The following is a 16,294-nucleotide window of genomic DNA, read 5'->3' on the forward strand; positions in this document are numbered from 1 at the left end:
ACAAGGCCATTGACAAACTGATGATTGGCTACACCTTACAAGATCGTGGATTTCTTATTCACCTTATACTTACTCATCAATTACACTGAATGTGGGTATGAGTGAGAAGAAAGATTTTCGGAAGCTGCTTACGCCAGATAAAAATAAGCACAAATCTAACATTAGTATTGTACTGATGTAGCCAAGAGACTTTTCAGACTGTAGGGTCTAGCTAGATTCATATGTTGGCAGAAAGCTTGGCGTAGCATTTATCAGGGTCTCTTGGCCAGTCTGAGTCTCAGCAGGACACCTGGAAAAAATGTTGCAGCTGCAGATTTTGTGATATGATGGTATTACAGCGAAGGGAAGGTAATAAATAATGAACTTTGCTCTCTGTGTAAGAAAATGTATTTAGTATTCCTATAGCTACTTGGTCTCATAATATTCCACTAGTTTCATCATCTATGAATGTGCATGTTTTGTGTGGGTGCTGTTGAATTGGTTAATCCTGTTCGGAGATGTTTAGCAAGCCTAACATTTTTCCTTTTTTGAATATCGATTTTGCACCTCAGTCTTTACAGTCTAGTACTGGATCTACACTTAACCCATTTTGTGTTTAATCTAAAAAAATGTGTGTATAATCTGCCTGTTTAGCCATAGAAAACAAGTAAAATAATTTAAACATAAATGAATACACATATTGTAACACAAAAACAAAGCCTCTCACTCTTGAATTAATGTAGAAACACAATATGCCACAGTTGTTCTTTATATATTATTGGTTCTCCAATATGGTGAAAACCATTGGCAACAAAGTCAAGTCAATTTATTTATTTATTTATTTTTAAACCTGTCCTGTCCGGCAGCCTGGTATAGAGTATGAGGAGCTGGAGACTGCAGACAGATTTTACTTTAACAAGAGAGTATTAACATACTCCTTTGTCTGTTTTATTAATTATTTAAATTTATTTGTCACCGGGCCACACAAACAGACATCACAGAGAAAAGACAACACCTGCAAGAGAACGGGGATGGGGGGTGGGGACAACAGGAAATAGCAGAAGGAAACACCAATTGCAGAAAGCAACAAAACCTGCAAGAGAATGGGGAGGGGGGCTTGGGGTGGAGAAAAACAAACAAACAAACAAACAAACAAACAAAAACAAAGAGACAACCAGCTGAACACCAACAATAAACAGCTATCATAGGAAGACAACTGAGAGAGAAATGAAAACGAGAAACAGTCAAGCAACATAAATAAACAACACAGCACAGCCATGAGAGCTGGAATAATAACAATTAATTTAAATAAGTAACTGAAAGAAAGCATCAAGAATAATTCTACCAGGGACAACCTTTGTTTGTGTGTGTGTCTATATATGAGACTGTATGTGTCTGTGTACGTGTGGGTGAATGTATCTGCATGTGTGCGTATATGTTTGTGTGCATAAGCCTGTTACAGAATGTAGTTCTTAGTGAGAGTGGGGCGCCACAACCGTGCCGCACCGACTCCAGCGACAGGCAGGCAAGAACCCCAGTAGCCAATAGGGGTGGGGGAAAAAAAGAAAAAGAAATTGACTCCAAGACGGACCACGACGCGAACGCGTAAGACCCCCACCCGACCAACCAAAAAAAAAACCCCGACCATCCAAATGCCAATCAACAACGCAATGTCGTCGGAAGTCAATTTATTTATGAAGCACATTTAAAAACTACCAATGTTGAACAAAGTGCTGTACAAAGTTATACGATTAAAAAAACAGACCAATGTTATAAAACATACAGCAATAAGTAGAAAACATGAAACACACAAGACAATTAAGCATGAGTGTCCCTAAACTGACTCGATGGCCAACAAATAAAAATAAAGGGATTCCCCATCAGTTTTATGAGAGAGGGCAATTCAAAATAAGTTATTGATATGTTCTGCAGCAAAAGGAGAGAGCAGTCACCCCACCCAGATTCAAACCCAAGTCTACAGGGTACAAAATGTGCAACTCGATCACAAAGCCAAAGAGCCAGGATCATTGGCATGGCAGTCAGAGCACATACTCAATCATGCAGTACTCTGTCACACTAGCCTCCACTTCGGAAAACGCACCCATGTGCTTCACGCACACAGGTGTCCCTCACACTTCCCCCAACTATACTTCTCCCATCCCAGGGTGCCCCCACTCACTAGTGCATCACCCATCTATGGGGTCCTTCACTTACTCCATCCCACTTCTGAGACCATATGCAGCGACGGGAGAGAGCAGTCACCACACCTGGATTAAAACCCGGGTCTACAGGGTACTAAACGTGCAAGGCGGTCACGTTATGGTCATTGTAGTTCTTGAAATGTATGTGGTATGTTGTGCTATGGTGCTGTAGTAGCAGTTTGTATTGAGCTTGTTTCTATTTACTTCCAGACTGTAATGAATGTTTTAGGACCAGATATCCATGCAAAGAATATTGGTAAAATCCATTTGGTCCAGTTTGACTCTGAAGGGGTGTTTGGTTGGATTCCCACACAGAGGGAGCTTATCCATCAGTTTCTGTCAGGTGACTAAACTTAACTTGTAATATTCATTATGTATCCTTTTCTAATGTTTCTAATCAGCCCCTTTGATTTCTGTATCCAGTATCATCTTAAAGGGAAACAGATGAAAATGTAACTTGATTGTTTGAAAGCTGAACATGTTCATTTTATTCAGAACCAACTGAACTTCCAAATACAAGACCCAGAAAGAGGAGAGAAACAGAAGAAGATGATGATGCTGTCCACTTTTCTGTCCTCCCTCGTATCCCCAACCCCATTGCCTGTCTGTCCACTGGTGACATGCTCATTTTTCATCTCACCATCAACCACACAGGTACCACTGATATTGTTTACTTTCATGTTGTTTTTATCGCGACTGTGGTGTTTATTTTTGTTTTAAACACTGCAATATTGCTCTAACTTTTGTATATCCCGAAGACCGCCATCTCAGCCATTTCCCAGTTTATCAGAAAGACCATCTGTTTAACAGTAACCCCGGCTGGGACTTTGGTGCCTTTAGACGTCTGCAGATACTCGTAAAGCAGACAAACTTCAACTCTAGAAGGTAGTGTTGAATCCATACTGCAGATAGAGACTCAAGTGTTGATTATTTGAAATTCCATGTGACCATCTTTACTGATCCTCTCCTTTTCTCAGGTTTGCCCATGTCTATTCAGAAGCAGGGAAGTATGTGTTTGTTGACAGTGCTGTCCCAGAGTGGAGTATGGTGGTGGTGGTCAGTGAGAAAGGGACAGAGTGTAACCCTCGGGCCTCCGTCTTCCAGCCCATGACCCCGGCACAGCTGGTCAAGTACGGGATTGTTAAGCAGCACAGACTCAACCTTCTACCTGACTGGGGAGTGATAGCAGGTGTGCACCCTTACTGTTGACTATTAATGTCTACTCAACAACTTGCAGGTGAAAGGCTGTGATGAGTTTGCAATTTTATCATGACACAATACTAACTGTGTCTAGGGATCCTCAGTCTGCTGCTGGTTGTAGTTGTGGTTTTGACCACCACAGTGCTTGTTCTGCGACCTGGCAAAGCAAAACTTGTTTCCCAGTGGAGGACTAAGCCAAAGTGGCGCAGCCTTGGGGAGCCCTTTTGTCCAATGGATTGTGTTTGCAGCGGAGACAGGTCTGTTGGCTTGGTGGTGTGTTTTATCCGTGTGTCAGGATGGATGTCCTAGTGCCACATACTATGTATGTACCCTTTATGATAAATGCTAAAAGTCACCTTCCTCTCTGTCTCATTGTTCTTGTCAACCTCTATAAACTATGTAAAATGACGTAAGACATAAACATGTGTGGCTTTGTATTTTTGTTTCAGCATAGCTGTGCCAAGTCTGGGTGGCTTCCTAGGCAGTAGGAGTGCAGGAGAGGGAGCAGAAGCTGAAGAGCCTGCTGTTTCAAAAGGAGGTATGCTCCTTGTTTATTACCATGTACTGTAGACTTCCTCCAGAAACATGATCAAACCCGCTTAACTTTTTAACAACTAATTTAACAGCAGTAATGTCAAAAAATTATGGTATTACTGGTGGGTGTGGTGGAGTGCACAGTGAGTTTGTCAGCTGAATTCAACAATTAGTTTGTGAATTATATTGAGGCCTACTATTATCCTTCATAAGGAACATGTTTTGATTAAATTCAATACATAAAACCATCAATTTTCTATTTTCTTCAATAACCTGGTCATAAATCGATCTTTGAAAAAGCTTCACTGAAAATCGTTTTGGTAACTCCTTTCCATTTGACTGGTTTTCAATATATTTTTCATTGTTTCTTTCAAGTCTGCGATAATGTTTGAAATGACTATAGAGAAGAGTTGCCTTTAATGTTTCTCACTTAGTGCTTATTGCATTATTCATGCAGCCTGATAGGGCGTTTAAATGTCCATTGGCCGAGTCATTATCAAACCATCACGCATGACCAGGTAGCCGTTAACAGCCTATTCCCTATTTGATTGATGATAAAGAAAATAATGGCTAATATCACACTCTAATGACTTGTGCTGTTATCTCTAGCTCTCTAGTTAGCCTCTGCAATTTTAATTCAAGTACTTATCATCCATTGCATGCTATTTCCTGGATGGTCTAAAAGGCATGAGAACTTCTACTGAATTATTATGGAGTCCAGTTACGAAAGCAGTTGATTTCAAGATGAGGCCATTCATCACAAGAGATTACGCCATTTACCCCATTGCAACATACATATTATTAACATTTACTGTTCACATTTAGGAGGTGTGTCTGGGCGTTGTGATTTGGAGGAGTTCAATGTGAAGACTCTGTACGACAAACTAGAGGATCAGAACCTCCACATAGCTTCACAACTGGCTAGACACCGCAAAGACACACAGGAGTTTTATAGAAACATTTGTCAACAGACTGAAACACTCAAGGTGAGTTTCTCTATATTGAAGGAAAAATTGGCCATTAGATATGTAATATTTAAAACTTGTGATCCTCTCAAGTGCCACAAGAAAACAATGTCAAAATCTATATTTTTTTCAGAATGTCTTTGAAAACATGGATAATAAAAAACTTCTTAAGGACCTGCTAATTCACAATGCAATCAGGGATAAACCATCTAACAGCAGTGCAGGAGAGAGAGAAACTCAAGGTAAAACCAAATAATGATATGTGATTTCATTAGATAAATGGGCAGAGAAAATAGTTTCTTCTATTGAAAAAAACCAGCCATGTTTAATCACAAAACCAAGATGATGAAATGTCACTTTGGAAAGTATGCTTAGTATGTTTAGCAAGTAAGTTAAGTACTTTCCAATATGTCAGACAGTTTCTTTACAGTATTACATTTTGTGCCTAAATGTAGAATAAAACACACTCAAGCACTTTTTTCATTTGCCAAAATGCTCTACTACCTACCTGGCTGTTTTACTCTTTAAATCACTGATTTTGTACTTTGAAAAGGATGAAAACTATGCCACATCCTTTTGAAATGTTTAACTCTGAACTATTTCATGCGTGGGACTGAACCTCCCCATCTCAGCTGAGGCCTCTATAGCACCACTGGGAGCTGTTCTTGGGTCAGTAGAAGCTCTGTTATGCAGGCTGACAGGAGAAACTTGGCAGAACCAGGATTTACCTGGTCCCCCATACTGTCATACTGGTCCTCATGATGCCAGGGAATGTGATCCACAAGCTGGATACAACACGAACATGTTCTATACACAGGTACTGCAGCTGCATATGTTCTGTTTGGAGCACATCTTGGAATAATTAAGTAGAGAATGACTTACTCTTTCAAATGATGTCCACAGTTTTCATCAATGAACATGACCAAAGCAGAAGCTCTTCCTCATGAGCCAGGTAAGGAACAGATCTATGCAAATTCATTTACAAGTGCATCAAGATGTTATGTCACCTCAGTGAAATGATTCTTTCTTCCCCAGCCCATCTACAGAGCACAGCTCCTTGTCTAAGTGACCACGACCTGTCCAAGCTGGTCAGCATATCTCCTCTATTCAAGACCCTGCAGGAGATCCAGCAATCTTTACAGGACCTTAACACAGCTGAGTCTAATCAACATCTCCACAATGGTACAGAAACATGATAAAAAGCCTTAATCCAAGACCTCAGAAAGACAAATTGAACAACAAATTGTAGTAAATTTGAAGCCTAATGTACTTCCCTTTAGCAGATACAGAGCCTTCTGTCCATGATGGGCAACTTATCCCGACTGCACTGGACAACCTCTCACCTCAACACTCAGCTGTTTTCCTGTTTGGCTGTCACGTGATGCAGTTGCTGGCAAACTGCCCCCTCTTTCCTTCTGTGCTTCTGCTGCTGGCCAAGTCAGTCCCTGTTTCTTCATCTTCCTCTAATGAGGCTCCACTGGCACACTGCTCAAGGGACTTTTATTTTGATGCAACCAATCAAATCCTTTATCTGTCTGAGGCAAAGCTTCAGCACGTGGGACATTTCATCGCTACCATTCTGCAGTCCATGGCCCACATAGTGTCAGGTAATCAGACAGATAATAATAGAGAGTCCTGAGACCCAATCTTGTGTCATGGTTTTGTAACAGTTGTGTAGTGCAGTATAATAGCTCTGGCAATCATCTTTAAAAGCACAACATATGCAATCATTTTTTGAAAAAAATAAGATATTTTTCTTTTTTATCCAGGATCTAAAACCCAGACCTTTACCCTAGCTCTCCATGAGGCCATTTCAGCTTTAAGCCTTCAGCTGTTCAACTTTTCTTTCAAGTGGAACACAGCAGAGGTGTGTAAGTGCTGTTTTAGCCTCACACATCATCCTCATACTGCACAATTAGGGGCAGATAACCTTTTGTTCTTTCCCTTTACAGTCAAAATTCAATACTTCTGGGGAGCAGCTTGGTGCATTAGTTGAGGAATTTCTCAACATTAGAGTTCCCACTGAAGCGCAGTTCACTGAGCACCTGTTAGCTAGCAGGTTGGTGAGAAAGATAAAACCTATGGCAGAGTGTGGTATTCCCTACAAACATAATCATGCAATTAAATACTTTTTCTGTCTTCCAATTTAGACTTGAGAAATACAAATATTTCAAGTTAGAGCAGCTCATCACAAACCTTAAACAGAGTTCAACTGAGGACACAGACAGAGGTAAGATGATTGTTCATTTCTAGTAAGTTGCAGAAGAAGATTAGGTTATAGTGTATGCAAAATCAATGACAACAATTGCAGAGTTCCTATGTGTCCTGGAGAACCTGGAAAACCTGAAAAACAGTTGGCCAATTTTCCAGTCTTGGAAAATACCTGGAAAATGAGAGAAAAAGTAAAATGTCCTGGACAATTTTGTGATGTTCGGGAAAATTATTTTAACATTATGTTGCGTTTGCTCAGTTATGTTGTGGCAGCATGTCACAAGTAGCGCAGGTTGGATAAGATTTATTCATGTGACAGAAACTCTGAATAATGTAAGTTGCATTATCGTCCAAAGGTAAATATTAGTCACTGCTGGCTGGTAACTGTGGTAGTTTTTATTAGATTTATAGATAAATGTTTTCTTCTCAACTTGTTTTAAATGGTTAAATAATGTTAAATTGGTTAACATGTTTGGTTAAGTTGCTGAAGTTAATGTGCTTGCTAGCTTGATTTGTCTGCAACGGTTTAATGTTTGTGTTTCTACTCTGGCTAGGAGCAATGGTTTCAGATGTATTGGGTATTGTTGAAAAAGGTGGATAAGAAAGATTAGGAAGCGAGGGTCAAAACAATGAATGGGAGCCCAGCTGTAGGTGCATTAAACACTGGCTAAATACTGTCTAACAGCACATTTTTTACTTTGCTAGCATCCCTTCAAACTTAAAGCTAAGTTACGATAAAATGACAGTAACATGACATGAAGCCGTAGCTCACAATGGGTTGTGATTAGCTTCATTCATTAAGGGGCTAACATATGATGTGTTGAATTGATTTATACCACGGCTTGCTTTGTTCAGTTATTGGTGTTCAGACAGCAGTGGTTAAAATATAATTCATAAGAAGAGCACTTGATAAGCGTAGAACACAAAGGGCGTTCCAAAGGGGAAAAAAATTAATTAATTAATACAATGGCAATACTATAAAAAATAATAACAATATTGAAACATAGCATTAAAACTAATAATTTCCATGCATGTAATAGATAAGTTAAAAGGTAGAAAAGTTATAGTCATAGACTGCATGTACTAAAAATCAGACTTCCGCAGAGAGGAACATATAAGTGTATGACATGATCCCTGTCTGCCATACCAGCTAGATAACCTGGAAATGTCCTGGAAAATTATCTCTAGAAAAGTGGGAACCCTGAATTGCTCTAACCAATAAAAATAATGGGATGGACAAAATATTGTAAAACACTATACATAGTTACTAAATTAGTTAATTTTAGAAAAGCTTGATATTTATGATATTCATAGTCAGTATACCAAGATTAAAAATTCTGGCATAAGTAGGGCAAACTCTTGACACTTGATCAATGGAAAACCTATTAAGATCTTACTAGCATACTAGCAGGCTTGTACTCGTTTTCCTTATGTAGGGATTAGTTTAATTAGAATTTTCGGCCGTGGAGACATTGACCCATAATAGCTTTGGCAATCTTGTGAAACCCATGCGTTCCCATAGTTCACGACAGTAATGCACCCATATAAACTAATGAACAAATTTAATTGTGATTTTTGATTGAAGTCAGACGTTTTTCCATTTCTCTCCAGTCACAAGATCTAAAAATCATTGCCATTATATGAAGTCCTGGAGAGAAAAAGCGTGACATTGATTTTCACCTGCATTATAACCTAAAGAGCTTTTGTTCCAGAAGAATAGTCCAATATCCCAGTACACACAGTTCATGACTTTAATGACGGCACGCACCAAAGCTATTCTGAAAGCAATAGGTTGTTGTGCTTCTGCTTGACACTAATCATATATTATTAGGTGTTTAGATTATTGTGCCTTTTCCATCAACACAGATTCCATTAAAGTGGCTATATGTAGTTTTTTTATGAAATCACTTAAGAGTTAATGACTTTTTTTCCCCTATTTGTGCTTTTTCAGGGCTGGGAACAGCCACTATGCTGCTTCCTGTGTGAAGAAATCTGATCAGATTTTGCATGCTTCAGAACACCTGCCTGCTGATTCTGAACTGTACACTGCAGCTAACAAAAATCAATCAAAAATTATTAGTTCCCAGCACAACTCCAACAGAAACTCCACGTAAAGATAAAAAAAACAACAAAAATGTTTATTTGTCCTGTAGCCCAACCGGCCAAATGAGAATCACATTGACGTTGGGCGAAAACGTGGGTCAACATCGGAAAAGCGTTTGAGTCATGGAGAGACCTCCACTTTGTTTTGGATATAAAAACCAACCCAGAGTTGGCTTTCATTTATTGGACAGATAAACTAACTATTACTGCAAAGCATGTGAAATATTTTGTGATTTTGTGCTTTAGTTGGCTCAAGTTAGATAACATTAGCTTGCCAGCTAACGCCGACCAGTTGCTAACGTTATCCGTTGCAAAATACTATTGTTGTAACGTTATGGCTATACCACATTACTTCACCAGCTAGTGCAATCCATATTACTATCCTGTGTACCACTGGTATTTAGTGTTGATTTTAACCTGCCAGAAATTATGTAATGGTTCACAGTAAATGTGGAGCGATTTGTTTATACATTAGCAAGGATCTGGCTTTGTTTGCTTTGTAACTTTCATTTTAGATTTATTGTCATTTTACCAATACTCAGTACTCCACCAATCTCAGTTGCCATAACTTACGAGACCCATGTAATATACATAATGTTACTTACTACAGTCTAACTGTCATACTAAAGTGTTGAAACAATCTCATCTAAAATATTTAGTCTATCTCACTTACCGTTTTCATTATCATCCAATAAATTTTAGCTATGCTGACATTGCTGAGTGCTCTGGTGAAAGATACACAACGCTGACCATGTCGGCTAAATGCAGTCGGTGTAACGTTATCATGCTTCCAGCATTTTTTGTGATGTTGTCTCTTGTTATGTCTCTGTTTTGGCTGATGCCGAGTGCTTGCCCATGAGTTTGAGCATGCGCACAAGCACACACTTGGAAACACAGTGGTTGCAATCTGAAATCGCCACTAGATGCCACTGAAAACTACGTATCGTCCCTTTAAGACATTTACCCAAAATATTTTTTTTCTAAAGAATCAAAAGTCTTGTTTAATTTCAACAGGTTTACCACCAAAAGGGACACCAATGCAGGTATCACTCATTTACAAATCATAAACTATCTTACTTAAAGAGAGTTTAGGCTCCAAGAACCACACATTACTTTATCGTTTCCTCTTTTACAGATGTCCTGTGTAGAAGAAGAAATTGACCGCATGAATGAGTCTTTCTTGCAGCTGAGCGTGCAGCTACAGAACAGAACACAAATGAGCACACGGCTAAAGGCGAGAGAGAACAGTGCTGGCAACCATTCTGCGGTAATTAACTAGAATATTACACATTACATTTATAGTACCATAATCCAAAGAATTAACGTGGGTGGTAATTTAACTGTTGTGAAGGGTTTAGAAATTATTAGAAATTTCCTCCAATTTTTAACATACTGAGATATTCTGTTTGACATTCTCACTACTCACTCTTGTAGCCTTTCATACATAAAAATTACTTATTACACTGATACTTTTAATTTAGTTGATTGGTGATAAATAATTAAAACCTTCCTTCATGCATGTTTATTTGCTCCTATTCAGCCTGAACTTGAGAGAAAAATGTGTCAGTATGCATGAATATGATGCATGCCTGCGTTTGCAAATTTGCATTGTTGCTTGCAACTATGTGCATGATTTAATTTATATATTTTACCACACATCATCTACAGTATATTCTTTGTGGTCTATCCTTTTACAGAGAGCAACACCAACAAGCATGCCAAGCCTGAGTCGTAATGGAACAATCCTGCTGGAACTGAAGAGACGCTATGTATCACAGCGCCTCAATGAGCTCCAAATCACATTAGGGCAGATCAGACGGTGCCAGCAGCATGACAGCAAGTCAAAAGATGGGACAAGAGGCCGTACACAGATAGACAGCAGCAGCACTCAGCGGGGGCAAAGGGAGCATTATCCTGGTGTAGATGGCTGCAGTCCCACTGATGGCCAGTGTCAGGACAGAATTCTAGCTACTCAGGATCATAGCCAACAAACCGTAGAGAGTGGAAGTCTTGGTAACTATAAACTGGAGAGTCATATTTCTGAGCAGCAGAGAAGTGACACTGTCCAGAGCACCAACCCTGACAAATTACTGGACTGCCAGATGCTTGAGAGCCAAGATCGGCTGCCTCTTAATGTCCCAGGAAAGCTAAGCAGTCAGGTCAAAATAGAAAATACAACTGGATGTGCAGATATTGGTGACATATGGGGGCCTTCCGATCAGATACTGGGTCGGAATGTAGATAATTGATTAGAAATGTGTTGGTTTTTATGTGGTTCTCTCACCATTGTTTCTCAGTCTCTTGTGCTTTTTTGTGTTCAGCCCAAAAATAGCTTGATTGTTTATGTACAGTATATATTATATATATAATATTCATTCTTGTTTATTGGGGAATGATCTGATTGACCTCTGTATTAATTGCGCCAGCTTTTAAACAATTCAGTTGTGTTCTTTTTAATTATCTGTGATCCCGGACAGAAATAATTTCTGGCAACAAGCAGCGGTGTGACACAACCTGTCATCTTGTCCAAATAGTTTCTCAGTTAGGAGTTAATACCAGCCTCTAAGACAGGCTCTGTTCATTACCATATTATAATTGAGACAATAAACAGCTGAATGAGCCCAAGGTGACTTTTGGTTTTGTGTTTGTTCCTGCTCACAACAACAAATCTCCTGTGTAGAGGTGATGACCCACATGTCTTCATGAATATTTAATACTGAACTACAATAACTGGCTCCCCTTTTCTCTGTCTCACACGCATGCAGGTCCTTTAACCTTTCTTCTCCAAGCCCTTTTCATTGCAGTGAGCTTTCTCTAGAACCAACAGGTTAACCAAGTGAAACTAAAAGTAGCTACTTAACTTGAAATCCTGTTGGATCTGCGGCAGAAGAGAAGTCAATGCTGCAGAATGGCTGCCTTCTTTTGGTTCGATGGTTTATCTGACGCACTGGGTTTTGGGTCCTATAATAGAAAGTGAGTATTCCTACAGAGGGCTGAGCCAAATCAGAAGGTCAGATGGAACAAGTCTTCACTTGCTATCAGTGTTAGCTCAGAGCTCTGTGCCAAGTCCCCCGGGTTGAATCTGGCAGTGCCCTGTAGCTGTTTGTGTGTGTGTGTCTGAGGGGTGTGGTTCAGTGGCTCCCTGAGATTATATGCCATATCAATTAGATTAGCTGCTATGTGCCACTGATCTGGCCGTTGTGTCTGCCTCACGGTGGGACATAGCATCACATAACTCCATGCTGAGCTGCTCTGGAGCATGTGTGTGTAAGTCTTTGTGTGGTGATTTGCAGTGGAACAACATTACGCTTGCTCTAGTTGTTTAGATCAACATGGGTTATTTTTAGGAAGACTGTCTTTGTGTGACATCTGTGTGAGTATGTGCGTGTGTATGTGTGTATATATATATGTGTGTGTGTGTGTGTAGATATAGAAAAAAAACTACTTTCCTGATACATTGAGAAATTCCTTTAGTTTTAGCAAGTATGAAATACATGAATTGCATACAAAATATATCACAAGATGTCTGTCCCTTTTAGGAAATATTTGGTAAAAAAACAACTAAATGCATAAGTCTTGAAAGGGTGAGTTGTTGGGAGGAATCAAAGCAGGCTGTGCTTGCATGCATCTGATTGTGTGTTGCCATTAAGAATGAATATAGATGACAGATGTTAAGAGAGATAAGTAAAGTCCTTCTTACAATGTACAAATATCAGCTATAAGAGGTTTTTCCAGCAAGCTACACATGAGATTCATATCTAATTTTTCAACATTTCATCCATGGTTGGCTGCTGTAATCATGTTATAATCTTGAAATCCTTCCAAATCTCTAGAAATCTGCTCTCTGCTGTACATCCTCGAGGGGCCCTGCACACGCACACACTCACACACACTGGCAGGAGCAAACACATACTCTCTAACGCACTTATTTATGACTTCAATTACTCACTGCCTTGTGTAAACTGCTCATTACTGCTGTGTTTGACCGAATCTCACTACAGAAAACTGTATCTTCGCTCTCCTGTTTTTGAGTTGGTGGAGTTTACCCTCAAATACTCACAATGTGCTTGTATTCATCACACGCATGCATCCTGTTGCGAAAGACCTTGGACCTGAACGCAGAGCAACACTTGAAAAGTGAAAACACATTATTTATTCACCTTTTTCTTTGAAATGTTTTTCTTTGTGTAGAAAGTAAGTCAAACACACTGAATGCCTGTAAAAACATGGAGAGCTGGGTTTGAGGCTTCCTGTTGTCTATGGGCTGTCGCTGAGCTTGCCTCCTGTAGTCACCATGGCTCTGCATTACTGTTGCTATGGTTTCCTTATCTGCAGGATGTGGTACAGCCAGGCCTGCCATATTTAGTCTGCTGCTCAGAGTACCAGCCTACTGCTAATGCTGACAGCAACACAAGAGTGCACTCAGCTGCCTCTTTGCTGCTCTTTTTACTTTAAAAGCTGCAACAACCAAGAACATTAATGCAAAAAACTGTTAATTCAATTCTTCTAACATTTTTCAGCATTTGCACAGCTTTAGCACAGCGTGCCTTGATAGAAAGCCTTGACTACTATTCTCCTCGAGAGTAATCCTCTCATTACTCCAGATACAGTGGCTGCAAGATTAAATACTGTGATGTTACAGTGAAATTATCGTGTCTCTTTCAGGCCTGTGGATGCCATATCAGGGTTTCATCTCAATCTGTTTAGGCTTTCACAGAGTTGGTAGATAACATCAACCATTACATTGCAGTAATGCTGATTTCTTGGTACGTCTCTCAGAAACATTGGGGATAAAAAACAAACAAATTATTAGAGATGAAAGAAAATAATTTAGTTTGTGACATGTAGACCAAAACATATAAACATCTTACAGTTAGATGTATGTACATATGTACACAATTATGATAATATGGATTGACTTACTTTAAAATGTAGGAGATCATGACTATACTTATCAAGTTTTGAAGCAGAATAATCAAATAAATAATAATAATAAATAATCAAAAAGTAGATTTTTTCCCTGTGAACAAATCAAACAAATTAAAACGGATATATTTAGTCTCATATTTTAGTAGCACATAAAAGGTTTTCTTTTTATGTGTGTTTTCCTGCTTGTTTGATTGTCTGCCCTGCCCTAATTAGTTCCACCTGTTTCTAGTTATCCTCACCTCAACTGTATATTTATGCAGCATTCCAGGCACCTCTGAACTCAGAAATTTCCGACCTCCAACTAGAAAAAGTACCATAGAAAGTTCACAAGTCGGACCTCCAACTTGTGAACTGGGAGAACAAATATGTACCCCAACTTCACAAGAAGCAGCTGAATGACGTCACCCAACAATGGCAGCTCCCATAGAAGCACACATTGTAAATGGTAAACCACAAATTAAAAGGCAGCATGAAGTATACTTGCTTGTATTTAATTAAAATAATACATACATACATACATTGTATATCCTGTTCTGCATGTAAATTGATGTAGACATATGTTGCCAATGTTATCATATGTAGGCCGACACCAAAGGCACTGCTGAGGGTTTAATTGTGTGCACGCTTGACAAAAGAGCCATCAGTTTGCCACGGTCAGCCATGTTTTTTGATCACTTTCGGTGTCATGAACCATCGTGCACCTGGAACACTTTGAGGTAGGAAGTCGGATATTTCTACTGGTAAATCTCTGACTTCCATTCAGTGTGGAATGCAGCATTTGTCAGTATGCTTGTCTAGCATGCCAGCCCTTCACCAGTGTTTTGGATTTAGTGGACCTTTTTGTATTTAGATTTTTTTCTCTTAGATTTGTTTGCCTGTGTGGACTGCTTGCCTGGTTTGGACTCTTGTCTGCCATCACCTTGCTGTATGCCAGTGTACCCTTTTATTATACTATTAAAATCTCTGTTGAACTGTTTCTGCATCTAGGTCTAGTCCCTTTCCTGCTCGCTTGAACTAACAGTGACAATTTTATTACATTCTCATCACATCTTTCAGCCTTGTGATATAATTACACTGTTCAGCCATCACCACAGTCCTAGCTATTGCAGGTTGTGTTGGTGTGTTGGACATAAAAAGGTCTCATTATTTTTCTTCCTGAATCGGTGAATCACTGTAATTTGTTGAAGGATTTCTCCTTTACCCATCATATTTAGCATTGTTAAATCCCTTAAATGATTAGAGAATAAAAAGAGGAATGAGAGGCAATTGTTGTTGGAGAGCTGTCATGCAGCATGGAAGAGTTTGTACTCAAATATAGACAGAATATCGCAGAAAAGGTCAGGCCCTTTTAAGGCTAAACTTCAGAGGATAGAAGATCATTAGATTAGTGTGTTGTGTCCTGCATTGTATTTTATCAGCTTCTGTTCTGCCGTAAGCCAAAGATATAGATCAGTCTGTGTATGTGCTTAGCATTAATATGATTGTACAGATCCAGGCTATGGATTCTTGCACATGCAATATAAGTATAAGTTTTATGCTTTTATGAGTGGATGCACATATATTGTGTACAGTATATACACATTGTAAACCGGCATTCCTCAATTCCTGCAGCCAGACTGTTCTAGACCTGTGGCTACAATAATTTATTCCACTGAAAGACTTCAATTGAACCACATCTGAACAATGGGCCTATTGTCATCTTTAGAAGTCAAGACTTGGGGTAGTATAATGCAATTAATAATGCAAGTTATGACGTGTATCAAATGAAATGTCCTGAATGAAATGAAAGAGCTCTGCTAGCAGCTGCTGAACAAGGACTATATAACACAACAGTCACTTTCTCTCATTGTTCTTATGCTTTTATAAAACTGATTTAAACTACCGGTAGTTGGTTGTTATATATATTTATATATTGTGGTGTTTATTCTATCTAATATGTACTGTGGTGTTTCTGTTCTAGCTCTCTATCTCTAATATAATGAGATGCTGTGTTTTATTTGTTTCGCTCCGACAATCAAAAGAAAAGCAAATGTAAACAGGCTTGCATGATGAGTTGGTTAGACCTTCCTAAGTGACAGTAATATGGTCATGCACATTGTAGTGTAGGAGGGAGTGACTCGCGCATGCGTATCGAAGCCCCTGCTCTGCCAGCGCCGTGTGACTGCTGGAAAA

General features: G+C 39.2%; 1 protein-coding gene across 5 annotated transcripts in view; it reads left to right on the forward strand.

The window, feature by feature from the left end:
• si:ch211-286b4.4 (SCO-spondin) overlaps nucleotides 1–11,823 on the forward strand; it is a 64,114-nt gene extending 52,291 nt beyond the window's left edge. For all 5 annotated transcript variants that reach the window (XM_046073616.1, XM_046073617.1, XM_046073618.1 and 2 more), the window contains 18 exons: nucleotides 2,391–2,523; nucleotides 2,676–2,834; nucleotides 2,939–3,065; nucleotides 3,158–3,369; nucleotides 3,475–3,637; nucleotides 3,830–3,918; nucleotides 4,740–4,900; nucleotides 5,013–5,121; nucleotides 5,512–5,696; nucleotides 5,783–5,831; nucleotides 5,915–6,061; nucleotides 6,160–6,486; nucleotides 6,649–6,746; nucleotides 6,832–6,938; nucleotides 7,030–7,109; nucleotides 10,208–10,236; nucleotides 10,329–10,460; nucleotides 10,891–11,823. In XM_046073616.1, coding sequence (XP_045929572.1) covers nucleotides 2,391–2,523; nucleotides 2,676–2,834; nucleotides 2,939–3,065; nucleotides 3,158–3,369; nucleotides 3,475–3,637; nucleotides 3,830–3,918; nucleotides 4,740–4,900; nucleotides 5,013–5,121; nucleotides 5,512–5,696; nucleotides 5,783–5,831; nucleotides 5,915–6,061; nucleotides 6,160–6,486; nucleotides 6,649–6,746; nucleotides 6,832–6,938; nucleotides 7,030–7,109; nucleotides 10,208–10,236; nucleotides 10,329–10,460; nucleotides 10,891–11,442 — 2,859 coding nt within the window. In that variant the 3' untranslated portion in view covers nucleotides 11,443–11,823. The remainder of the gene's footprint in view (nucleotides 1–2,390; nucleotides 2,524–2,675; nucleotides 2,835–2,938; nucleotides 3,066–3,157; nucleotides 3,370–3,474; nucleotides 3,638–3,829; nucleotides 3,919–4,739; nucleotides 4,901–5,012; nucleotides 5,122–5,511; nucleotides 5,697–5,782; nucleotides 5,832–5,914; nucleotides 6,062–6,159; nucleotides 6,487–6,648; nucleotides 6,747–6,831; nucleotides 6,939–7,029; nucleotides 7,110–10,207; nucleotides 10,237–10,328; nucleotides 10,461–10,890) is intronic.
• The last annotated feature ends 4,471 nt before the right edge of the window (nucleotides 11,824–16,294 follow it).

Source organism: Micropterus dolomieu, linkage group LG17 (genome assembly GCF_021292245.1).
Source record: "Micropterus dolomieu isolate WLL.071019.BEF.003 ecotype Adirondacks linkage group LG17, ASM2129224v1, whole genome shotgun sequence".
Classification (NCBI taxonomy): domain Eukaryota; kingdom Metazoa; phylum Chordata; class Actinopteri; order Centrarchiformes; family Centrarchidae; genus Micropterus; species Micropterus dolomieu.